This window comes from Nothobranchius furzeri, chromosome 1, assembly GCF_043380555.1.
Source record: "Nothobranchius furzeri strain GRZ-AD chromosome 1, NfurGRZ-RIMD1, whole genome shotgun sequence".
NCBI lineage: Eukaryota > Metazoa > Chordata > Actinopteri > Cyprinodontiformes > Nothobranchiidae > Nothobranchius > Nothobranchius furzeri.
This window is the reverse complement of record NC_091741.1, coordinates 85,067,528-85,093,583: the sequence shown is the minus strand read 5'-3', so window position 1 is coordinate 85,093,583 and position 26,056 is coordinate 85,067,528. Positions and strand designations below refer to the sequence as shown.

Genomic DNA, 26,056 nt, shown 5'->3' with positions numbered 1-26,056 from the left:
TCTGTTATTTCTTTTGGCCAAATTTCATATCCATAAATATAAATTTCTTAAAAGCAAACCCAACTTTAACTGTTTCTTAGTGGAGGTCAAGCAGTATAAGGACTCTATCCGGTTCTCACAAAACCAGAAGGCTGTAAAGACTACTGAAATATATAATTTAAGATAATCTGATCCTGATGTATTACTATTTCTGTGTTGATGTTCTCTCTAGATATATGCTACTGTATTCGGTATTTTTCTGTACACCCACCTTTTGTATATCCCCCTAGCTGGCACTTTGTTTTCTTTTTTGTTCACATCTCACTTTTCTTATTCGTTGTCAACTGTGAGCTTGTAACCTCATTGTCACATTGTATATTCTATTTTTGTTAATAAAGGTTTGTTAAAAAATAACAATGATGTTTTTGATTCCCCGAAAAGGACGCCCATGCTTTTTAAGGAGGTACTTTCCTGTTGTTACGGCATTTTAATAGCTTGGCAAGCCAGACTATATGTAAGCACAATGTGCAATCAAAACAGACGAAGAAGCTACCAAACAGGAAGTGGGCTCTGTCAAATACTACGTTTATAAATGTTTATGACATCTACCAGCAACCTGTGTCAGAAATACAAAATTTAACCAAAGAGATGCGTGACTACATCTTATTACGCCACACCCACTCGCCGCAGTTTTGAAATACATATTTGTGTTGCGTTTGTGTGCAACGCTTCAGTGTTTAGGAGCCGTTCCGTTTATTTTGAAAGAAGCTCGCATTTCCGGTGTGGTTCTTCTTCTCTGGTTCACTTGACGCAGACCCAAACCACAACTCAGCAATACTCGGTCAGTGCACCTCCCAGCACCCGGTGGACCCGAGGTTCTCCGTGAGTTCACAGACATAAACAACGAAGCTCATTGATGCCTTTACTACTCCTGAATTAGTCTGTCTACGTGGAGCTTCTGTTGCTTTTTCTGCACGGAGAGGCTGAACTTTGGCGATCTGCACACACCGACAGAGCCTCGCCAGCGCAGATAAGTGCTGACAACAGAGGTGGGTGGTTTCCCCGGCTAAAACGGACAACGGGACGAACGGCGAGGTAAATCGAGCCCCTCTGGGGGCGGATAGCCTGACCTCAGCCCCGTAGGGTTGATATGAAGAGCACGATCGGAAGTTGACGATGCTTGACTGGGTGGAAAGTTGGGAGCGACGACGACTCGTTAAACGGAATAAGTATCAAAGGTGATGCTTTTGAGAGGAGTTCGTTTTAAGAGGGATTCTCTTTGTTTCCCAGCTCGGACTCACTGATACCGACATGTGCGAGGTGGCCGTGGAGGAGCAGGAGCGGGAGATCGGGGACCTTGAGCAGAGCTCCTTGGTGGGAGGGAACGGGCTGGTGGTGGTGTCCAACCACCGACCGGTGCACCCTCCGCTCAGCGTGGTGCTGGCCACCGTGCTCTACTGCGCCGAGTTCATCACCGCCGCCTTTCTCTGCAAAAAATACCACAACAACGACGATGTCATCTGGACGGGCTTCACCATCGTCTTCATGCTGGTGCCCGCTCTGCTCATCCAGTTAACTCTAACCTTCATCCACCGGGACCTGGGTCGGGACCGACCTCTGGTTCTCTTCCTGCACCTGCTGCTGCTCGGCCCAGTGATCAGGTACGTCCAGGAGGTGTGACTCGGGCGTTTATTGGAAACAACCCAACACAAAACCTGACAATCACACAACTGCTGGTCGTTTTTCTAGTGTGTGAGGTCATGACTCAATGATCCACAGTTTCAGATTGAATCATGGATAAGAAAAGTACCGGTGGAACTGGTACTGACTGGGAAGAAAATTATTAGGAAGAAAGACCAGCACAAATAAATGGTCGTTTGGCAGAAACAAACAAACAAAAACCAAACAGACCAACCATTCATGAGGATTTGCATCCTGACCACAAGTTTACAAAACCAACCACGTTGCATTATTCTAAAAACCATGTGTTTATTAAAGAAGACATGAACCAACAATGGAAAAAGAGTGACTAGGATGAGGCAAAAACAAGAAATAGAAGGGAAATGACAACAATTATCCTGTGTTAAATGCAAAACAAGCTAAATGCTTTCAAAGAGGCAAAAAATGAGACAACCTTAACTAAAATTGAACTTAAAATATGTAAAAGTACTTCAGTGTGATTCAAAATAATGCTAAAGATAGATGAGTATGGGTTCTATTTAAATGTTCCAGTGGTTGTGTACTTTTTATGTCACTACCCAATGAAACCCATTATAATGTTTGCTTGATTACATTTTCATTGTGGTTAGTTTTCACTCAATTAAACAGTCACGTTTTGTACAGCAGTTCCCCTTGAGGCTAACAGTAAACAGGGAATATTGCCAGTCTGAGGTGACAGAGGAACAGCGTAGAAAATAGAGTGAAGGTATAGAGGAGGGTGCACAAGGAGGAAGGAAGGGAAGTGCAGGGACGGACCTTATCTAGAAAAGCTGGGTCTTCAACGGTTTCTTAAAGATAGAGATGAATACCCCCCAGCCTGGTTCAAGAAGCATTTTAAGTTGAATAGATTTATAGTTTACAGTCATGACAGCTGGAGAGAGAGGGGGGGGGGGGGTAAATCCTCCGTTTAGGTGTAATTGAATGCTTGAAATTATGAATAATTAGATTTCATTTACAAGTAGCATGAGTGTCAGAGCTAGCTCTAGCGGCTATCTCCAGGGTAGGCCTCGGCCTCACATTAGATGTTCGACCATTTCGATGTCTGAACTTTAGCTGTGTCTTCTGTGTGTTCGTGTTTGGATGTTAATCGTGGAATTATTTGGACAAGAGTCAAGCTTTGGTATCGACTGTACTAAAAGACCATCCAAGAAGTCTCTGCTTCGTTTTGATCAGTAATTAAAAATATATTTCTGTGTTTTATTCCACTGGTTGGATAGGAAAATGCTGTGCATTCAACATAACACTGCATGGTTAAAGGCTAGCTAGCAGAGGCTTTGGGGCGTTGCTGGTCCACTGTGCGAGGTCTCCACTGCAAAGAGGTTTGCTGAGTTTTGGTAACTTGCCTCTTAACAGCGGCAGCCCTACGATTAAAGATCCGTGAATCTGCTGTTTCATCCTTGTGGAGGCAGCCCAGCGAGCTGGGCGCCCAGTCTCTTCTGTCTCTCGGCCGGAAACGGCTGCTACACGCTAATATCTATTAGGATATGTCTGAGATTAATGTCAGCTGACATAAGTAGACCCATAGCTTCCACCTCCCATTACTGGAGCATGGAGGTTAATGGGAAATGAATCCATTAAAGCCTTGCAGTGATCTGAGCAGTCGGGATGCTGCAATAGTTTAAGGCATATTGATTCATCAGCTTTCTTCTGCACTAGATCACAGTCCAGATGGATAGTGAGTTCAGTATGAACAGAATGTATTGGTGAAAATAACAACCTCCCACATCATAGAACATGCTGAGACAGATCTCAAAGCAAAAGGCTTCTCATGTGTTTTAATCAAATATGTCTGTGATGGTCAGGCAGATACCCCGCAGAGCTGGTCTCTGTCCCAGTTGGCGACACTTCATGACTTGCATGACTTAATCTGAGGACAGCAGCACCCAGAGGCCTGTGTCTATCAAAGCAGTCAGACAGCTGTAGGGTCAGCAGGAGAACAGGGATGGGGCTAGGGCGCAGATAAGATTTTCAAACTGGGGGAGACAAAGTTTCAATGTACCCTCCCCCAAACACACACACACACACACACACATGCGCGCGCGCAAGTACACGTACACAAACAATTGCAAGAGCCTTAACTAGACCTCAGTCAGTTTGTGTAATTTCATCCAATGGTTTACGAAAAAACTTAACACTATCATATACATGTTTGAAGCCATTGTGCAGTGGAACGCTGGCAACAAAGCTCTGCCTGATCAACACTATCCAAATCAGTCATCTGTTATTCTCCCAATCAATTACTAACCAAAACCTCGTGCTTTATGCAAAACATGTTTTATTTAAACATGAACTGATTTTCAGCATACCAATCTTTTAGGGCTGGGCAATAAATAAAAAATGTATTGTTATCAAAATTTCTGACCCTTATCGAGATAAATTTTCCCATGTCAGTAAATTTGATAATAAAAAAATGAATAGATGTGTGTAGGTTGGCAACGTTCGTGTCCCTTTAAGAAGCTGTACCACCTTGATGTAACACACGTGACAGCCGCAGCTAGTGGATAACTTTTGTTTCTGCGCATACCTGCAGTTATCGTAACCTGCGCCACCATGCAGCCCATGGTGGCGCAGTTGTTAGCACTGTTGCCTCGCAGCACGAAGGTTGCAGTTTCGAAACTCGGCTGTGGCCTTTCTGCGTGGAGTTGCATGTTCTCCCCATGCATGCGTGGGTTTCCTCCGGGTACTCCGGTTTCCCCTACAAATCACAACATGCCCTTCAAGTAAAAAATTATATGTCGTCTTGGATAAAAGCGTCTGCCAAATAAATTAACATAAACATCTATTGTGTGTCAGATTTCCTGCTACGCATGGGCTCATTTTCCTGTTGTATGAACAAAATTTGTAGACGTCCGTCTGTCAGACCAACTGCTGAAACGCGAGGTCCTGCAGCTGCCAAAGAAGCCCAAATCGTAATTTATTCACTTACTCTAAAAGTTAGTAGGTGTTTGAGCTGGGGTGTTTTATTTAGATTTAACTAAATTTGCAGAGACACAGAGATTTATATCTAAAATTCTCAATTTTGGTCTCATTTAACATTGTTGCAGAGCTCATGTATTCATGCACAAATCTAAACCGGGCTGTTGTTTTTTTCTATAAGAGAGAAAAGTCTTCCAAACAAGTTATATTTATTTAGTATTTTTCCAGTTGTCCTCTTATGAACTTAAATATTCTAACTAAGGCTTCTTGATCCTAAAAAGTTTCTTTTGGCTTATTTGCAAGTTTTCTGACCTCTGTATGGCCTGAACTCGAGGTGAACTGTTCTGAGACATCCACTTCTGGAAAAACTAACAATCCATCTTAAATGTGTTCCTTTTATATAACGTTTCTCACAGAGGAAGGATGGGCTTCTGATGTGTAGGAAATGGCCTTTTGACCCTTGAAACTTGCTTCTCTGAGGTCATCATTGATGCATTCTCTCCTTGGTGTTAAATCTAAATGCGTCAGAGCAGCAAATCATCAAGCTTTTTGCTTTTATACAGATTCTTATACCTTTTGGTGTTTAGATCAAGGTTTTTTTTTCAGTAACAGCACCACAAAGACTAGATTTTGGCTGGTTTCTAGTGGCACAGTGACTTGGTTAATAGGTTTATGGATTATATCGTTCTCCGTCAATGGCTGTGGTCTCTCATTTAATGTCCTAGTAAGGGTCAAAACACTGTTTTCAATTGTACTATGGTGCGCTTTGTGATTCATATCTGAGAAAGGCGCTATATAAATAAACTTTTACTTACTTTTACTTACTTACGTTAGCTTTACAATTGAATGACCCATGTACCTTAATTTTACTGATGGAAGTCTTTGTGAATATGAGTTTACATGCTTGAACTGGGTCATTGTGTGTAACCCTCTGTGACCCAGTTCATGCATGTAAACTCGTATTCACAAAGACTTCAGGGGGTATTTAGTTACAGCCAACTTGCACCTCAGTCAGTTGATGTCAGCTGACTCTTGTTTTGATGCATGGTGATGACTCACTTCTACTCAACCTCGTCTTTTAGACTTTGATTTATCTACAGCTTCTCAAGACGTGATGTAATGCGTTTACAGTTCTGTAAGATTTGCTCAAAGGGCGTGCTGTTTTCTAGGAAAGAAGCTCAGAGTTTCGGTTACTGACTTGTTATGTGCGTGTTTTCAGTTTTGCAGAAGACATTGATTGATTTGTGGTCCAACTTTCAGAGTGAGAACCTCAAATATGCAAACGGGATATCTAGGCCAAACAAAGAGATCTACTATAGAGTCAAAGAAATTGATTTGTGTTGCAAATGAAAAGCCAGAAGATGGTTTCACCGTGAATTGTGAGCAAACCAGTTGGAGATTGTTCTTTGTGTTCAGAACATCAAAACTAAACGAAATGTATTAAGACCAATTTCTGCTCTACAGGTACTCGTTAATACCACATAAACCAAAGGCAGCTTCATAAATCAGAACACATGTAACATGTACCAACCTGCCTGCTGGGCTTTCCTGATACCTGAGAGAAGGTATCTGGGTTTCAGCCTGCCTGGAATCATAGAATTATTCATTAACACATTGGAGATAACGTGGCTATGAGCAAGTAGACCTCCTGTAGCTCTGCTCGTGCTGCTAGCTGAGAACAGAATGAAAATATGATCTGAATTTGGTGAATGCTGTGACCCGTATTCAAATGACAGACGTGATGATGATTTTGTCACATTCTGGAGGCGTACAGAGCAGCGACAGAGGCTGTGTTTCTTCTTATTTTAGAGAGCCAGGAGGTGAAATGCTTAGAGCCTGTCTTCATGAATCAGAAAGGAAATTTTCATCTGTTCAGAACCAAAATCATAAGAAGCTTCATCTCTAAAACTGACCTGTAGGACTGCAACATTCAGGTTCTGCTCTGACCTGATGACACGCTAATTACATGTTACCCGGAACAGGACAAGCCTGTCGCACTTGTTCCACCATTTGTTGGGCAGAGAAAATACTTCATCTGCAGCTTTAAGAACTTTAAACTATCTTTTTCTTTAAATCAAAAGCTCATAATTTCTTGAAAATGGGCTCATCTCACGAGTTTGGCAGACATTTTTACCCAAAGCAACTTACAAATGAGAATGTGACAAGGCAGTTACCCTTAAGGCGAACAACATACAGGGAATAATGCTAGTCTGAGGTGACAGAGGAACAGCATAGAAAATAGGGTGGAAATATAGAAGGGAGTGCAAAAAGAGTAGAGTAGAGAAATGGAAGAGAAGGGAAGTGCTAGGGACAGAGCTAGTCTAGAAGATGGTCAATGAAAAGCTGGGTCTTCAAGAGTGTCTTAAAGACAGACATGAATACCCCTGTTCTTGTAGCGCTCATTATCCTTAGCATGGTGTCACCACTTCTAGCTAACAATCCTTAGATCACCAGAATGACTGAATCAGCCTTTACAAGAGCATTCAAATAAACGGGAGCCATTCCATTCAGGACTTCGTAGGCTAACATCAGGGACCTGAATTTGATGTAGGCGGCTAAAGGTAACCAATAGATCTTTTTCACCAAAACCAGAAGTCCGTCATATCCGGGGAATCTCCGTTCCTAACTAGTTCAGATTTCAGTCAGCTCAGATCGTTTCAACATTACAAGCATTTTACATTTGTTGTTACATTACATTACCTTAACCCTAACTCTAAAATTCAAAATAGACACTGAAGACCACGGAAGACACAGCAACATGACACTGGTAGAGCTGCCACCCATGAAAAATAAATAAATTACAGTAATTTTACATTACAACATGATAACCTTTGTGCTCTAAAAATATCATTTACTTGTTCTTACAATAAAAAAGTTAACTTTGAAACAATATAATAATATAAATTTATAAACAACATACACATGTATAATATTCAAATTTATGATAATTATGTTGTACAGCTATGAGAAATATCTCTCTATGAACGTGAAAATCATAGTAGCTCAACAGGTTGACCGGGTTGTCCAGTAATCGGAAGGTTGCAGGTTCGATCCTGGCTCCGGACAGAGAATTCTGCTGTTGTGTCCTTGGGCAAGACACTTAACCCACCTTGCCTGCTGGTGGCGGTCGGAGGGACCGGTGGCGCCTGTGCTTGGCAGCCTCGCCTCTGTCAGTGCGCCCCAGGGCAGCTTTGGCTACATCGGAGCTCATCACCATCAGTGTGTGAATGGATGAATGATACACTGTAGTGTAAAGCGCTTTGGAGTCCTTACTCTGAAAGGTGCTATACAAGTGCAGGTCATTTGTCATTTATCATATTCAGGGTTTCCCCCAGCGCTTTATAAGCCTGGCGGCCCGCCAGGCTTTGCTAGCCCACCTGCCAGGCAAACCCCGGTTTCACACTGCAAGCATCAGCGGAACGGAACAGCAGCAGAGCGGCTCACTCGCGAACTTCAAAGTGGTCCTTTTCACACCGGGAGAGTCTTGGCCGCGGCACGGCTTCCTTGCTGCGCCTCGCTGTACCCGCGAGATTCTAAAATCCCTCGAGACTTTCGACACCTTCCTCATCGAGAGATCATGACCCCCGCGAGGAATTGCACCGTTGCACTTCTCGAAAGAAACTGAACAAAGCCCTTTGGTCACACGTGCTGATGTAAGTTATATATAACTTCGCAACGTTGCATTTTATTTTGAAAATAACTGGGGATTTTACACTGAAACCGTGTGGTTTCCTGTCTCGCACTATGTGGACTTCGGAAATTGACGTGTCCCAGAAGCGGCTCGCGGGAAAAAATAGAACTCGATCCTATCTTTAGCGGCGCGGCATGCCGCTTCTGGGACACACCTGAAAATTGCTGCGTTGCGGCTGGTTTGAAACACTTCATAGACCACGTGTCACATACAAGGTGTCTGCAGCTCCGCTGTCTCGGACAAACTAAACACTCCTCTCACTCAGCGCTGAGTTTACTCAGCTATTTTCTGATGTTGAAGCCAAGAAACTGAGATTTTAACCGCTCAGTAATGTGTTCACGACTGAAAGAGAAAGTTTTCTAACTAACTTCCAGACAGAGCTGATACAACTCCAGCAAGCAGCGACACGCTCAAATCAGCATGACTCTGTGGCTGCTGTAGTTTTGATTTTTCCTCCCCGACACACAACAACGTGGTCAAGCTGCTCAGACACTCTCCATGTTCAGCAGCACAAACTGTGAGCATCTGTTGTCATCTAATGTTGGCATTATTATGATGAAGATGAACAAAACAGCAGGAGTCTCCTCCTCAGCTCAGATCAACCCCATGATGCAGGTATCTGGCTGGAACAGGTGAGCATCACAGTAAACCAGTGGAGCAAACTGGGCTTTAAATATGTTGGTTTTATGCTCTTTTTCTGCTCCAAAACATGAAAGTTAACAGGTGAGATGTTGCATTTTAAGATAAAATGATATTTTTATTTTGTTGTTGGCCCGTGAGAAAATATTTAACCTACAGTAAAACAGGAAGTGGAAAGGCTGCAGATAGATGAATAGAATAGAAAATCCCTTTATTGTTCCTCAGTGGGGAAAGCTAGACGTCACAGCAGCGATGACACGTATTACAGGAGAAAAAAAAAGAGAATAAAAAATAAGAAAAATGAATAAACAACACGAAAACATAAATCCTGAATAGATTTTAAAAATGCTGATTATACCACAAGTAATGAATACCACTGATGCGTTTTATTTAAAACTGACTTGCTCGTGTAATTTGATTATTCCACATTCAGTGTTAATGCAAAAATAAATATGTTTCCAAATTAAAAGGTTCAAAATTGCATATATGTTGATAAACAGAAAGTGCAAATTTGCCCACACTTTTTCCAAAAAATATTAAGTTTGGCCCGCGACTTCGTCCCAGAGTTTCATTTCAGCCCAGTGTGAATTTGAGTTTGACACCCTTGCCATAGACTATTGACCCTTTGCACCGACATCATCTAATCACGTGGGTCCACCATGGTGGACGGCAAAAGCATGTAAACAGTGAGCGACACGATTACTAAACAAAGGGAAAAGTAGAGCCTGAAATTGTTTTTGCGATCAAAACAAAAACAAAACTCCTCCAACATTCCTTCAACTAGTTCATGCCCAGTTCAGTTATCAGAAGAAGTAGTGCATCTAGCCGGGGCTCACAGAGAGCGGTATGTTAACTAGCTTACCAACGTTAGCTTACGTTCTCTCTGCAGCTGTTCACCGATGTAAACATGTTGCTGACTTTGCCTAAATTCATCCCGCTGGATTTATAACCTTATGTTATAAACAGCGTTTCACTTTACACCAAAGCTGATTTTTAAAAAGTCCGGATCCCTACCAGCTTCTGTTGCTGGTGGTGTTACCGGGTTCAGCTGATGCTCTCACACCGGAATGAGAAGATCTCTGAACGCCGACGCTCATATAAATAAATAACGTAATTTTAACACACGTAGTCATACATCGGAGCTTTAATATTGTTAATAAATGTTCCGCTTTACACTAATTTACACTACAGTGGATGGCTGATCGCTGATGTGTACAGTGATCGCTGCAGTTCATCTCCGTCCTCAGTCTCCATCAAAGTTGTTAAAAAGAAAAAACGAGTCTGTTAGTGCAGCCGACCACGCAGCAAGCTAAAACCATTTTACTGTCAAATCAACTAAATAAAAGCGATAAAAGGCTACAAACTGGCTTGTTTTGACTACCTTCACTGGAGTTTCTACGGGTGTAAACGGTCTTTTTGCCGTCCATCATGGCGAAGGGGGCGGTCACATGAGTGGCGTGACGTCACGTGCAAAGGGTCAATAATTGGATTCTATTTGAAGCGGTGCCGCTTCGCTGCCATTCCCTTCCGCTGATGCTTGCAACCGTCCCACCCCCGCTCTCACAGAGGAGCGCTGCGGGACGGAGTGCCCCCCCCCACACACACACACACACAGAGGAGTGCTGCGGGAAATTAGCAAATTTTCACACTTTGCTGTCTCTCAGAAATAAGGCCCCTTGTGTTTGCCGAATTGGTTCCTGTATAAGGCACCACTCCCGAGCCTATGTAGGGGAAACACTGCATCTGTGTGCAGCTGTGATTGATGCTTTGCTCATGCCTGTCATTTAAAGTGGTTTCCTGCTTGTGCAACCCCAACTTGCTGCGTCTTTCATGTAAACTGATTTTTTTATATCAGGTGTTGAACCACAGCTTTGACTTCTCAAATCCATGCTTGTGGTGCAACGGTGAGGCCAGTAAAGATAATGTACTGTTCGGTCCCTTGTTCCTCCCCATTAAAAAAAAAAACCTGTAATGAAATCACCTCTGCTTCAGCTCGGCCCTGATGAGGTGTTTCCTGTGTGACTTAGGGATGGCGTAACTGCTGATCTTGTGGCCATGCAGACAGCCACCATATCTGCTATCTAAAGAGGAATTTCAGCTCATGGTGTTCACAGATAACGACGTAAATGGCATATAAATTAATTTAAACACACTTTTTTTTATCCTGGTTAAAGCCCATTTAAGAAGCTTCTTTCTCCTCACCTTTGACCCTGTTTTGACTCGCCTTTTTAAATAAAAAAATCTCAGTTCACAGAAACGACAGTAACTGATCTTGAACCAGTCTCGGCACGCAGAGCTTCCTGTTGTGAGTTATTTACTCCACCATATGTTGAGGCGGTGTCAGTGGGCCTGTTGGGGTATTCTCGAGAGTTCAAAACAGATGATCTTACTCAGCTGCTGAGAAAAGATCATCTGATTGCTTTGCTGCACTGAAGTCAGAGGATATCAGTAGTATTTGTGTCTCTTGTCATCCTTTGTGTGGTATTTGTGGCACACAGAGGGAACAGATTGTAAACACAGAGAAGCTGCCTATGTTTTTACTTAGAAATCCATTCAGTTTGCTTTATTTTAGTCTCCATTCAGTCTGTCTGTGTTAATCCTTATTCAGGCTTCAACTATGTCTTGCCACACTGCACCCCTAGCCCACTGTGCTGCTAGGTTTCCAGGCAGTAAATGAGGTTTTGCTTTTAAAGCCTGTGCACTAACAGCGAGTGATTGTCATCAGGCTGCGGCTATCATGCAGCTAATGCTTATGCTTATGGATATGTGTGTGTGTGTGTATGCATGTTCTTATGTGTTTTTTATGTATTTTTATTCTCATTTATTGTAGTTGTTGTATGTTTTAGAGAGCGAACATCTACCGAAGCTAAATTCCTTGTAAATGTAATTTTACTTGGCCAATAAATCTGAAATCTGAATCATTCTGCAGAGCACAAGAGTGCATTGTGTTGTCTTTATTCTAGAGTGGGCTCAGAGATCAGGCCTAGTTGTGGAAGCTTGTTTCTGAGCCACACTAAACTGTAAGTGAAGTTTTTCCTGCTGAAGCAACAGTGTCTGAACGTGCATTCCTGCACAGTGATGTGAGATTTAGAGCTGTGGTGAGAATCCCCAGAGGGCTCGGGGCTGTGTGCTGAATGCAAACGTGCAGCATTTTTACTTACAGGCTGTTTTATTAGGACGTTATTCAGCTGTTTGGAGGAGACAAGCTGCTCTATTCTTTGGTGGTGATGGTGAAACTTGGCTCTGACTTGATTTATGATCACACACACACACACACACACACACACACACACACACACACACACACACACACACACACACACACACACACACACACACACACACACGATTATTTATCGAACAGAACTTTTTTACGGCAACACTGTGAGTGTAAAACCTGTTTCTGTGTCTCATGCTCACCCCTTTGACCAAACATGGAGGAGATACCTTACAAACATTCAGAGAGCCACACCCAGGGATTTTCAGTTGATCTGTTTTGGCCTCTGGGTGTTTTCTTCTTTCTGACTGCCCTCTGCTGGAGCCTCACGCTTACTTTAGCTGAGATTTCACTTTCAATGTTCTTAAACTAAAACTGCAACACTGATTTACTGACGTATAACCTCTCATTGCAGGTCTTCTCTCTACAACAGCTGTTTGCTTTATTTTCAGAAAATCACACAAAAAAAATAGAATACATAAAAAATAATTAAAATTGACAAGTAGAATAATAATTGTTTACATTTAAAAATTTGTAAACAGCCATATCAGCATTTCTTGAATTCATTTATTTATTTAACTCCTCAGTGGCTTAGCAGTAAGAGTGTCATCCCAGGGACTGGGAAGTCAGAGTTCAAGTCCCTGTTGGGCCATAAAAAGACTGTCAAAATGTACCTCAACCCTCCTTCAAATGCAAACTTAAACAATGGTTGAAGGAAAACCAAAGTTGTATCCATCAGTAATTTTTTTTTAGTTTTAGTTTTTCCTAGTTTCCTAGTATTAAATATAATACTTTACTTTCTTTTATTGTTTTTATTGCCTGCCTAGGGACTGCAGATATAAATTAGCACAGGTGCTACCATCTGGCATATTTACTGATGCAATTTATTGTTGAAGTTCATTAATATGCACTGTACCTATTAAATAAAGAAACGAAATGAAAAAAATGAAATGACTTCAACATGACACTGCCCCCTGTTGGTGTTCAAACAGAAGTCCACTCTTATGCCTGTCCTTTTGTTTCCACAGGTGTCTGGAGGCCCTGCTGGTCTATTCCAAGGCTGGTAAAAAGGAGGAGCCTTATGTCACCCTGTCCAGAAAAATAAGTCTGAAAAAGGGCCATCAGACGCCCATGGAGCTGGAAATTGGCCAATCAGAGCGCATGCTAGCTACACACAGGAACGCCTTCAAACGCACCGCAGTCATTCAGGCTTTCCTGGGATCCACACCTCAACTGACCCTGCAGTTGTACGCCACCATCAACGAGAAGTACAACCTCCTTCCAGTGAGATGTAAGAAACAGAGCCTCTGTTCTAAAATAGGAGGAATGATTCATGTTAGGTGGTTTACCGTCTTACTGAGTAATAACAGACAAAAAGACGGCATGCACAAACGAAAATTTGGACTTGACTCCATCAGCCGTGTGCCTGGTTACATCAATAGGATAAGATGAGACAAAATAGGTTGTTACAGATCCCCAGCAAAGGGCATTCAAATGCTACAGCAGCAGTAACGACAATACAAACTACTGGATGAAGTAAAATATACTGCTGATGCTTTTTAATATTTATGTAAAACCATAGCTATTGATTATATAATGGAGTGCCATATTGTTGTCCATATTTTTAAAACTCGAGCTTGTTGACCATTTTGACGAGTTTGTTTTGCAAATGCCCTTTTTGGGCAAGATGTTTAAAGTGGACGAGCTGTCCACTTCCAAGTCTTTCAGGAAATTGCTTCAGGAATTCAGTATAAACCCTGAGTTCCTTCAGACACTCACTTATTTTCTAAATGTTTATTGATCTTCTGTAAAAGCACGAATTCAAGTCTTTTTCAGTTTTTTTAAACTCTGCAGAATTTATAATAAATTCTTTCAAGTTGCCCATTTCCCCAGACTTAAACTTTATTTAAAACACATTTCTTATCCTGGCCTGCAGATGGCTCCAGAGTAAGAAATGTAGTGATTCATCCAGAGTAATAAATGACCAACAGTAAGCAAGCTAGCATTAGCTTTTCTTTCAGCTAATTACTTTACATGAAAACGAAGCAGAATTCACAGAAGATGTGTTATATTTGTGGGATAGAGATGAGCTATGTTAGGATATGAGATTATAGTCACACATACACATACACACACTTGTGTGTGTTCAATGGAACTCCATTGACTTCCATTCAGTTTAGTGACTCCACTATGCCTAACACATACCTTAACCCTAATCTTAACCAATGGGGTTTTATTCCTGACCCTAACCTAATGTAACCTAAACTAAAAGCTAATTCACACCATACCCCTAAAACCAAGTTTTAGGGTGCTTAAGTACTGTGTGGACCAGCAAAATGTCCCCACAAAGTAAAAATATCCACACTGTGTACTGTGGACCACACAGTACAGGTTAAAGTTCAAATTTGTCCACCTAAATCTATAAAGACATGTACACACACACACACACACACACACACACACACACAGGCAAAATGTATTTGCAAGCCCTCTGATTGTGCAAGTAGTCCCACTTAAAAAGATGAGAGGTCGGTAATTTTCATAAACTCCAGCTCTGAGAGGCAGATTGTATATAAAAAGTCTCTGAGCTGTCATGGACTTTCCTTTAGCTAGACTTTATTGCAAGTGATGTCGCGCTCCTTAAGTTAGTTTGACAAGCCGCTCCTAAAGGTGTCTGTCTGTCCTCCACAGTCCCCTTGGACTATCTGGTGATCTGGGCTTCAAATCTAACAGAGAAGTTCCTGGAGCTCTGCATCGCTCCAGTCTGCCCTCTCAGCTGGTTCTGTTAAAAAAAGTGAAACTTATGCCCATGTTTACTTTTTTTTTCAATATAGTTGCTGACCAGACCTTTGCAGTAATTCCACACATAATCATAACACCACCCTCATTAGATCAGCGCCAAGGTGTAATATTTATTCACAAGTCTGGCGTTGCTGCAATATTACTACCTCTCGTGGCGGCACGAATGCTACGAAATTCCTGCATCGCCATGCCACCATGGCACATTCAGAATCATAAGACACCGTGGCGGCAGTGTAGGGCTTGGGATCACCTGTGATTATGAGTTGCATTCTGGGATGTGCACAGGCATGTTAATGGCCTTACTACGAGTGTAAACAAACCATGAAAATTAACAGTAGGTTGCAGAGAACAAGCAGATTTGAGAGAAAGGAAGTGTTAAATAACATGTTAAAATCACAAAATAGATGTGGGACATACAGGGATGCGTTAAATAGAGAAGTCGGGGACTGATACATGGACAAAATCAGCATTATAACTGGTTTGGATCCATATGAACGACCCAAAAGTGGAGCACTGATGAATTGTTGCTGTTGCAGCTCTGCATAACGGACGTTTTTGGACAACTTGTTTATTTTGTGAGTGGATGTAAACGTCCAGATGAGAGGTAAACATTTCTTTTACTGGTTTTTCTAGTAAAACCATCAAAATTGTCATCCCATAGTAGAAGTGTAGCAGGAGAAGTTGTGTTGTGGGTCAGTGCACCCCCATTAGCCTACCGGTATGTGTGTAGCCTATGTGTGTGTTGTGTGTGTGCATGTTGCGGTTAAAGAAAAGAAACGATGTATAATAAAAACGGACACCATCTGTAACTTACCAGAGTGTAAATACTCTGGAAGGTGATGTTTCGTTGCCTTACAGCTACGAACCGATGAGACATTGTTAGATACTTGGTTACCGTAAAACGTTAGCTTCTTTTCCACCATTTTCCCTGGCGATCATGTTTTGCACCCCACAACACAGCAATGATTTACCATAGTTGTGTAATGTAACCGATCAAATGAATAATAGATATCTAATAAATGTCTAAGCTGCAGCTGTTACACACCTGCTTAGACTCTATCAAAACCTGGATGGCTGGGAACTTTCTTCAGCTGAATGAAGATAAGACTGAGATCCTCATCTGTGCCCCAGACAAGCTGGTTCCCAAAGTCAGAGACTCTCTTGGTCAGCTTGCTTCTCACACCAAACCTTCTGTCAGGAATCTTGGCGTGACCTTTGACCCAGCTCTCACCCTGGATTCTCATGTCAGTTCTCTTGTTCGCTCTTCCTTCTTCCATCTCAGGAACGTTGCTAAGCTAAGTCCCATTCTGTCCCGCTCTGAACTTGAGACAGTTCTCCACACCTTCATCTCCTCACGCTTAAGACTACTGTAACTCTCTTTTCACGTGTCTGAGCAGAACCTCCCTGAACCGTCTACAGGTGGTTCAGAATGCCTGTGCTCGGCTTCTGACCAAGTCCTCCAAACACACCCACATCACCCCGCTTCTCCTCCAGCTTCACTGGCTGCCAGTCAACTTCAGGGTTCATTTCAAGATCCCTGTTCTGGGGTCTCATTTATAAAACATTGCGTAGAATCCTTACTAAAACCGTACTTAAGCTCAGCAAAAAAAAATTACTTATGCCAAGTAGGTTTGTGACCTATAAAACATTGAGTATGCACAGCTTCATGCAATCTCCGCTTTATAAATCAGAAACTTTCTAGGAATGTGCTCAGCTGTTTTTAGATCACACCCCACCCTCAACACGCCCACTTTCTGCCATAAATGGTCAATGAAAATTGCCTTGTGGATCTCATGCATGTACATTACCTGTCTCGGTCCAGCGCTCCACCATTATCGATGGCGACCGCAGATCAAGGAAGCGCAATTTCACTGAAGCAGAAATTGAGGTACCTGTGGGTGAGGTGGAAAAATGAAAGGAAGTGCTTTTGCAAAACAAATAAGAGAAAATCCTCAGAGTGTCCGTAGACAATTTAGTCTCGCATCAATAGATGTTGGAGCATAAAATAAACTACCTGTGATGCTGCAATAACATTCATTTTCCCCAGCACTGACGTTTTAAAAACTTTGGAAATGTGAAAAATATCTATTATTGTGGTCCCAGCTCTAAATCAGTTCCCCCTGAAGGTGACCGAAGGTTTGGACAGGTGTCAGGTAAAGAGTTCAATCAGGTTCCATTAATACAGGTAACGAGTGGAGAATAGAAGAGCTTCTTAAAGAAGTAACAGGTCTGTGAGGGCCAGAATTCTTGATTGTTTCTTGGTGCTAAATACTTATTTTCTGCAACATTATATAAATTATTTAAAAATCATACAATGTGATTTCCTGGATTTTTTTTACATTTTGTCTGTCACAGCTGAAGTTTACCTATGATGAAAATACTGACCTCTTGTTTTTATTTATTTATTTATTTATTTTTGTCGGACCGCTTACGATCAGACGATGCCCCGCAGTTTAGATCCACCGATCAATTCTGCTCAAGCTGCTTCTCACACTAGTTTGATAAACCTTAACTATGTTTGTAAATGTTCGTATAAAATGTAACATTTCTATTACGACAGTAATTTAACTCCTTTAAAATGTGGTTGCAGTATTGTTTAAAGTCCGTATCCGTTTGTGTCCACAGTGGCTCTGATGATCATCACACTCATCTCCATCATATATGGTGCTGTCGTTTGCAACGTTCTGGCCATCCAGATCCGATACGACGACTACAAGGTGCGGCTGCGTCCTGTGGCCTACCTGTGCATGATCATATGGAGAGGTCTGGAGATCGCCACCCGGGTTGCTGCTTTGGTTCTCTTCAGCTCTGCGCTGACATACTGGGTGATCCTCGTGGGCGTGGCTAACCTGCTCTTCTTTTTCTTCCTCCCATGGGTCGAGTTCTGGGCCAAGAAAGGCTCGTTAGCTGAAGGAGTGGAGAAGAACTTCTCTAAGCTGGGCACCACAGTGGTGCTGTGCATGTTCACGTTGCTGTATGCCTGCATCAATGTGTTCTGCTGGTCGGCGGTGCAGCTCGACCTAACTCACCGAGAGCTCATTGAGAGGAGGCAGGCCTGGGGCCGCCTAGCCATGTACTACTCTGGACGCTTTGTTGAGAACTTTCTCCTCATCACGCTCTGGTACTTCTTCAAGACAGACTTTTATGAGTATGTGTGTCCCCCACTGCTGGTGGCCCAGCTGCTGGTCTTCTACTGCCTGTCTGTGCTCTTCATGCTGCTTTTCTACCAGTTCTGCCATCCCTGCAGGCGCCTGTTTGTGTACAACGTCCATGACTGCCTACACTGCGTCTGCTGCCGTCGGGGGCGGCTCCAATCTCGGAGGAACCCGGCAGATATGCCACCGTCGTACTCCACTGCTGCCACCATGGTGCTAATGTCAGAGGGGCCTCTGGACCCTCAGAACTCCCAACCTCCCAACCCCCCCAGTCAGCCAGGAGAGCAGGAGACAAACTGTTAGATCAATGAAGATAAATTAATTCTGGGACTATAGAGGCATGACGCTAGCACGGAACACAAGCATGGACTATTTAAATTCTTCTTTAAAGTGAACAAATCTACTCTTTAATGCTTCTGAGAGGCGACGGTCCGCTCCACAAGGCCCCCAGCCTGCCAAAGAATGCAACACGTCAGCATGAACAAAGGCATCTGTTGAGAGCAGCACTGAGCCAGGTGTGAGGGGGGAAAGTGCCAAGAGTGTTTAAAGCACTGAGCAGGACTCTGTCTGCCTCCTCTCAGGGTCCCCATGCTTGCACACATCTGCACAAATCAGCCTTTAAAAAGAAGAAACGCACACGACTGCTGGAGAGCGAGTGATTTGTTTTCGTCGTGCCTGTCTGCGGTCATGAATGCCTTTTGTTGTTCGCGGTCCATTTGCTCTGTATTGAGGAAAAATGGGGATTTCTTTGCGTTGCGAAAGAACAAAAGGAAACGTGTCAAAAGACAGATTGACTAAATAATTTTTAATGTGTGATTAAAAGATTATTCATAAACAATCCTGACATTGTTGCTTTACAAAGACCGACACTAAACATGTTGTGCTGTATTACTATTTTTTGTATGTTGAGTTTGGTTAAACTGTGCCTTGACTGCTGCTGTTCTACTTGAATCTTGAATAAAGTGAGAAAAACAAACGTGTGTTTCCTGGATTCATTTTTTTGTTATTCCTTATAACTAAAGAAGAAAGTTGCATCACGCCCATTATGACCACAAGTGCAATAAAAATGTTATTTTATCATCGAGCCCTGGGGTGTTACAGCAGCCAGATGAAGCTGTCTGAACATTGTGTCTGGCTCTTCCTCATTCCTCCCTTCATGAAGTTTATCCATCTCCAGCCAGCAGGAATGTGGTCATTCAGGAAACTTCCTGAATGATGCAATATCCCCGTTTGCAGGATTTATTTCCTCATCAAAGGTGTACCTGTGCCGGAGGGAGGAGTCTGAGCAGAAGTTATAAAATTCAGTGCAGACAGGTGTAGGCTGCAGGACGTCTCCAACAGGGGTTCATCATGGGGAACAAGATAGTCAACTATGGGGTTCCATCCTTCATTATTGTGAGTTCTCATTCGCACTTTTCTTTTTCTCTGATTGTCTCTCAGACATAAATCAAGTTTATAATTATGCTGCATGCTTCTACGTGGGTCGATCAGTGTCTGATGAACACCATCTGTGTTCCAGGTGGTCTGGATGGGCATCAACATCTTTCTTTTTGTCTGGTATTACCTTTTCTATGATAGAGGGGACAACTTTTTCTACACGCGCCATCTTTTGGGGGTGAGTGATAAGATTTCAAACTCCTGGGTGGGAAAAAAATGCTGTAATGCTTTGAGGAAGGATCGACTGAGATAGTTCACGTAAATAAAGGCGAGGAGAAAAGCGCTGAAATATCAAATTATTGCTTTTATTACTATGTTTTAGTCAATTGTGTCGAACTTTTAAAAAATTTACTTACATTTTTCATGCGAAAATTTTGCAGCTCAAATATGATCTTTAATTAATCTGAAACGGAACAATCTTGGCTGAGTAGATGAATTATAGTTCATCTCTGTGCTGTTGAAGATAGGATTCATTACTCTGTAATGCACCTTTCACCGTCTGAAGGCTGTAGTAGCGTTAATGTATGAAAAATGTTTTCATGAACTCACCTGATTTTATTCCATTATGGTGTGGATCGTGTGCATTCTCTCTCAGTCTGCCTTGGCCTGGGCCAGGGCTCCTGCAGCTGTCCTGAACTTTAACTGCATGCTGATCCTCCTGCCTGTGTGCAGAAACCTGCTGTCTCTGATCCGAGGCTCCCTCATGGTACGGTTACGTTCATCTGTCCCAGCCAGACCAGGCGTTCTACGCAACTCTTCATATTTTGCTTGAATTTCGATTTGATTAAAAAAAATTATGTGTATTTTCTCTAGTTTTATTTAAGCTGACAAGTGAAAACACCTCATTCATCTAATCAAACTGCCACCTGTAAACTGGATCTGCTTGTTCTCTTATTTTCTTCATATTAAAGTTGCATCACTGCGTGAAAAGGTGATGTGCAATAGCATTTCACTTTTGAATGTTCACCAATGACTTCCTGCTTGTGATGGTGATTTTCAGTAATGACACTGCTGACCTCCCTAATCATAAACAGACAAAGTCTGGGGAGCTTTCTGCTCTGGAAAACCATCTCGTGACAGGTTTTAACGCCTCACTTCCTTTCACTCTTCATCTTCACAGTGCTGCAGCAGAACAATGAGAAGACAAATGGACAGAAACTTGACTTTCCACAAACTGGTGGCGTACATGATCGCCTTGATGACAGGTATTATTTTGGAACATTTCTGACTTTCTAATTTTATTTAAATAGTTTCACCTAAAGGCTTCAGCTTGATCTCTGAAAATAATTTAACAGTTTTTTTTAAAGAATCTTCTAATTCACTGCTATTTGCTGCATATGATTTACATTTAAGCAGCCATTTATGTGAAATGAAGCACATCTGATCAGTAGATTTATACAGGAAGTTCTTTTAGCTCCTCTGGATCTGGAGTGTGAAAGTTACAGAGAAGGATGCTAGCTATGAAGACGTGAGACACTGAGAGGACTAAGGAGAGTACAAGGAGCTTCATGAGCTGCTGAAAAAGTAATTTGGCATTAAACAGCTGTGTTGGAACAGAGAAACAACTAAAACATGCTGGATAGTGGATCTCCTGGATCAGGATTGGTTATACCCACAATAGAGTTTTTGACTAGGTTGTTCAACAAGGTACAGGTAGAGGAGAAGCAAGCGAGGGGGAGATTTGTGCTGGAGAAGAGAGGAATGAAGTTTAGTTATAAATGAGAAGGATTCAAGAGGAACTGTGATGTTACAGAGAGTAGAAGGCAGGGGACTTTGGGTATAGGGTCTATTGTCCCAAAGCAACAGAGTGTGTGGAAAAGAGATGAAGAAGTATGTGTAAAAAGGTTTGAATAGGTGGAGAAACATGCCAGGTGATTTGTGATAAAAGGGTTTCGACAAGAATGAAAGGAAAGGTGTAGAAGACAGCAATGAGAGCAGCCATGTTGCCTGGTTTAGAAACAATGTCCACGAGACAGGAGGCTGCAGAACTCAAGATGTTCAGGTTCTCTTTGGGAGTGACGAGGATGGACAATATCAGAAATGAGTCAGTCAGATGGACAGCTCATGATGTTTTAGAGATAAGGTCAGAGAGGCCAGACTGAGATGGTTTGGACATGTCTGGAGGAGAGACAATGATTACATATGTAGAAGGACACTAAGGTTGGAGCCACCAGGCTGAAGGCTGAAACAAAGACCAAAAAGGAGATTTATGGATGCAGTAAAAGAGGGCATGAAGTAAGGTGGTTTGAGGTGAAGGATGCAGAAGAGAGGACTAAATAGAGACAGATGATTGGCTGTGGCGACTCCTGACGGACAAGTCCAAAGAAAAAGGAGGATATGCAGCTTGAAATTCGTGTAAGGTGAACTAACAATGTCAGATGAAAACTGAATGAAAATTCAGAGGAAACTTGTTCCTCTGGTTCAGCCTTCTCTCCACACCTTAAACCATGTCTTATCAGTGTTAAGATAAGCTGACAGTTACTGGAATATTTCCTTAAAGAGAGACAGGCGAACATGTTTCAGCACAAGATGTATTATTCAGGCCCGCCGATGGGGGGGGGGGGGGGGGGGGGGGGGTCTGTTGTCCTGGGCCCAGGGTAGGAGGGCGACCCATCTAATGATGTCATCCCAGGCCTAGGCAAGGTTATCAACTGGCCTGGTATTAATGTATAAAGTCTATTAAACAATATTTTTCTACATTTTGAACAGAGAAGATTTTAAGGTCTGAACATTGTGTCTCCTCCGTCCATGTAGCCATTCACATGGTGGCCCATCTGCTGAATGTGGAGTGGTACAACAACAGCAGACAAGGCGTTTATGATGAGCTCAGCACTACCCTGTCTGATCTGGCAGACATGGAAAACACCACCTACCTGAACCCCATCCGTACCACCAACCTCGTAAGTCACCGTGGTAACTGCTATTTCAGCATCGAACAGGACAAATCTAGAAGCTTTCTGGGACTTTTTTTTTCTGAAATGCCTGCAATGCTTTCCTCAGAACCCACAGCAAATTCCCCTCTACTTTGCCTTCACCTCCATCGCTGGACTCACAGGAATCATCATCACTCTGGCACTTATCCTCATGATCACTTCCTCCATGGAGGTCATCAGACGCAGCTACTTTGAAGTTTTCTGGTACACACACCATTTATTTGTCATCTTCTTCGCTGGTCTCGTCATCCACGGAATTGGGTAAGATATGCAGTATTACTTCTACTGGAACATTGTTCTTGTCAGGTTTAAATGTGTGCGTCTGATTTTCAGAGGCATTGTGAGGAGACAGAGCAATATGGAGGAACACAACTTTACTCTTTGTAAAGACCAGGCTGATGATTGGGGAAAGATTCCTGAATGTCCCAATCCAGAATTTGAAGGAGGACCTGCTGCGGTTTGTACTTTTCTGCATGTTTTTCTTCATTGCTGTAACTGTCAGTACAACAACGGCTTCAGTGTAAAAGATTAAATTGCGATCATGATTATCACTCTTCTTTTTCCAGACATGGATGTGGGTACTCGGCCCAATGATCATTTATGCAGCTGAGCGCTTGCTGCGTCTAATTCGATATGTGCAGAACGTCCAGTACAGGAAGGTAAAGTGTGATAATTTAGTTAATCTTCGCTGTGCTTGGCTGTTCTGTTGTTTATCTCCCTGTGACTGCTTTATTTTCAGATTGTGATGCGACCATCCAAAGTGCTGGAGCTGCAACTGGTGAAGAAGGGCTTCAAAATGGAGGTGGGTCAGTACATCTTCCTCAACTGCCCAGCCATCTCTCAGCTGGAGTGGCATCCATTCACCATGACCTCTGCCCCTGAGGAGGACTTCTTCAGCGTCCACATCCGATCAGCTGGAGACTGGACTGACAAACTCATCGAGATCATGCAGAAATTGCCAGAGGGAGCACAAGGACCCAAGTCAGTTTCTTGATTAAAAAAAAAAAAAAAAAATCATGGGGGACAATTTATGAATTTTGTTTTAGTTATAATAGTTTTATGGTCTATACAAAACAAGTTCATGAAGTTTTTTGCAGAAAATCACTCTCATTAAGTGATTTCAGCTGTTTATTCCTTGACTGTTTCAGTACCTTCCAGAATGAGCCGTTTCAGGGCTCTGTCACTTTAAGAAAACAAGCAATTACTGGCCATGCCCACATATCCTCTGATAGGTTGGGGCCAGGCATTTATCACACATAAAATTAAAAACTAAGACATTTTTGCTAAATGTTTCTGGGACATGACCATCAAACATTAGGCCCTAGCTCCGCTCCCAGCTTATTGATGAAGCTGTGATAGTGAGAGCCTGTTTGGGGAAAACACGCCTCAGAGGAACCATATAATGTGAAAGCAAAAATCACCAAACACTGAGCCTTGAGGTGCACCACTGGTCACATTCAGTGACTAAAACGAGTCTAAACATTTACATTTTCTTTAATGTTAACTGCATTTTTAAAGTCAGGAGTTTATTCTCCATGAATAACTGAATCCGTTCTGCATCCGTCTTCAGGATGGGTGTTGATGGACCCTTTGGAACAGCCAGTGAGGACGTGTTCGATTATGAGGTCAGCATGCTAGTTGGTGCTGGCATTGGCGTCACTCCCTTTGCTTCCATCCTTAAATCCATCTGGTACAGGTTCAAAGACAACGATCCCAAGTTACGTACCAGAAAGGTGAAGCTGCTCACATTCAGACTGACTTTCAAACCCACTACATCACACTGAAAAGCTGCTGCAGCCAGATCGATGACGCAACACTTGTTAAATAATGGCCAGTGTTTGTTTTTGAAACCGCACCTGTATGAGTGGATGATTCATCAACAGCTACTTTGTGAGAGGATTATTATTTAACACACTCAAATTCCCTTTCAGATCTATTTCTACTGGCTTTGTCGGGAAACACATGCCTTTGAGTGGTTTGCTGACCTGCTACAGTTGCTGGAAAAAGAGATGGAGCAGAGAGGCCTCTGGGATTTCCTCACATATAAACTCTTCCTGACTGGATGGGATCAAAGTCATGTGAGTGTGAATCAGTCGTCTGAAGTCCGGATAAAACCACAGTTCATTACTTTGCAAACAGAGCTGTTATCTCTCTTTTGTTGCAGGCTGATCATGTGATGGTTCACTTTGATGAGGACACAGATGTGGTCACTGGACTTAAACAGAAAACTCACTATGGTCGGCCCAGCTGGGACAAAGAGTTTGAGCAAGTTCGCAGAGACAACCCTGCGTAAGATTTGTTTTTCAGTTAAAATACACTCCGTTTTTACAAAAATGTCCCATTGAAACACATGTAAGGAGAGCATAAGTCAAAACATTTATGATCTGCATTTTTCTTAGAATAAATGCGTTTAAACAACTCACTAAAAATTAGTTTTAATAAGTTGTTTACTGTTTTATTTCTACATAAAACATTTTCATAAATGAATTGCTATGTATTTATTTGTTCTGTAAGTTTTGTTTTAAAAACACTCCAAATGTAATACTGATTTGTTTTGGGTACTTCTTAGTGACTCAACTTTAGAATTTAATAGGGAACAAATCTAAAAATATTCTAACACCTTCAACAGGTTTTGAAGTTTTAACAAACCATCTATTTGTGCAAAAATAAAATGTACTTGTTGGTGTAGTTATTAAGCTGCTATTTTCCCCTTTGAAATGTGGATTTTGAAAATTTTAAATATGGCAGATATATTGTTTATGTTTTCCTTCAGATCGGTGGTGGGAATGTTCCTGTGTGGCCCTGCTGCTCTTGCAAATGTTTTGGAGAAGAAATGTGGCAAATACTCAGACGTTGATCCTCGCAGGACCAAATTCTACTTCAATAAGGAAAACTTCTGAGGCAAAAACATCATCTGAACCGTGTTTTTTCTTTTGAAGGAGAGTAAAGTGAGGAATTCCTTTCACCTCAGATTATCCAATGATCGAAGACTGTAAAGGATCGCCTCTGGGTTTGTTACCTCATGGCTTACAGGAAGCCAACTCCATTGCTTTGTTTTGTGTCATTACAGGTGTGGCATTGAGTTTTACTGCTACAAGAGGTCTAGGAAACATGAAATTGTAATGCATGATGGGAACTTGGTCCAAATACTCAAAAAAAACATGTATAACATTTTTTTCATTATGTTGATTAAATCAACTTTAATCAAGCATTTTGACTGATTAAAAGCTGTAAATATTTTACCAATAAAATACTCGTTACAGGAAACATCTACTGAGCTCTACATGTGTCGGCCATTCAAGATCTTAATTACTGTCACACTTACTGTTAAGGATCCTAGTTTTCTGGAAACAGACAATGAACTATTATGAATTACCAGTATTTCCTTGTTACCGGTTACATTCTTTAGTAATTCTTCATCAGACATTATGGAAAAATAAAAAAGCAGGCTAAACCACACAACAGGTTCTAATTATGCTCTTAAGGTGTGGGAGATTATTTATTACCTTTTGTTTTCACAGGCTGTTTTTAATCTTAAATCCTTTTCAATAAAAGAATAGAGTGTGCA

The 26,056-nt window shown here is 42.1% G+C and overlaps 2 protein-coding genes across 3 annotated transcripts; both read left to right on the top strand.

Annotated features, from left to right (window-relative positions):
* Window positions 1-1,067: 1,067 nt before the first annotated feature.
* xkrx (XK related X-linked) lies at window positions 1,068-18,637 on the top strand. The gene is made up of 3 exons (XM_015948216.3): window positions 1,068-1,640; window positions 13,190-13,452; window positions 17,589-18,637. Exons 1-3 carry the CDS (start codon window positions 1,291-1,293, stop codon window positions 18,419-18,421), a joined length of 1,446 nt encoding a protein of 481 aa, XP_015803702.3. The 5' UTR covers window positions 1,068-1,290; the 3' UTR covers window positions 18,422-18,637.
* Window positions 18,638-19,384: 747 nt separating this feature from the next.
* On the top strand, window positions 19,385-26,054 carry nox1 (NADPH oxidase 1). Of its 2 annotated transcripts, XM_015948177.3 has the most exons (13): window positions 19,385-19,513; window positions 19,638-19,733; window positions 20,151-20,261; window positions 20,676-20,760; window positions 22,310-22,455; window positions 22,556-22,749; window positions 22,822-22,945; window positions 23,055-23,147; window positions 23,228-23,469; window positions 24,059-24,221; window positions 24,420-24,566; window positions 24,653-24,777; window positions 25,262-26,054. In XM_015948177.3, exons 1-13 carry the CDS (start codon window positions 19,469-19,471, stop codon window positions 25,386-25,388), a joined length of 1,698 nt encoding a protein of 565 aa, XP_015803663.1. In that variant the 5' UTR covers window positions 19,385-19,468; the 3' UTR covers window positions 25,389-26,054. The 2 variants fall into 2 exon arrangements, with proteins under 2 accessions (XP_015803663.1, XP_054595163.1); XM_054739188.2 differs by lacking the exons at window positions 19,638-19,733; window positions 20,151-20,261 and having other exon boundaries at window positions 19,424-19,513.
* The last annotated feature ends 2 nt before the right edge of the window (window positions 26,055-26,056 follow it).

Excerpts from the sequence above, each read along its gene's own strand:
- xkrx (XM_015948216.3), top strand. The coding sequence starts at position 1,291 with ATGTGCGAGGTGGCCGTGGAGGAGCAGGAGCGGGAGATCGGGGACCTT. Across the intron at positions 1,641-13,189 it reads CTGCTCGGCCCAGTGATCAG|GTGTCTGGAGGCCCTGCTGG; the intron begins GTACGTCCAGGA and ends TTGTTTCCACAG. Across the intron at positions 13,453-17,588 it reads CAACCTCCTTCCAGTGAGAT|TGGCTCTGATGATCATCACA; the intron begins GTAAGAAACAGA and ends TTGTGTCCACAG.
- nox1 (XM_015948177.3), top strand. The coding sequence starts at position 19,469 with ATGGGGAACAAGATAGTCAACTATGGGGTTCCATCCTTCATTATT. Across the intron at positions 19,734-20,150 it reads ACACGCGCCATCTTTTGGGG|TCTGCCTTGGCCTGGGCCAG; the intron begins GTGAGTGATAAG and ends ATTCTCTCTCAG. Across the intron at positions 20,262-20,675 it reads TGATCCGAGGCTCCCTCATG|TGCTGCAGCAGAACAATGAG; the intron begins GTACGGTTACGT and ends TCATCTTCACAG.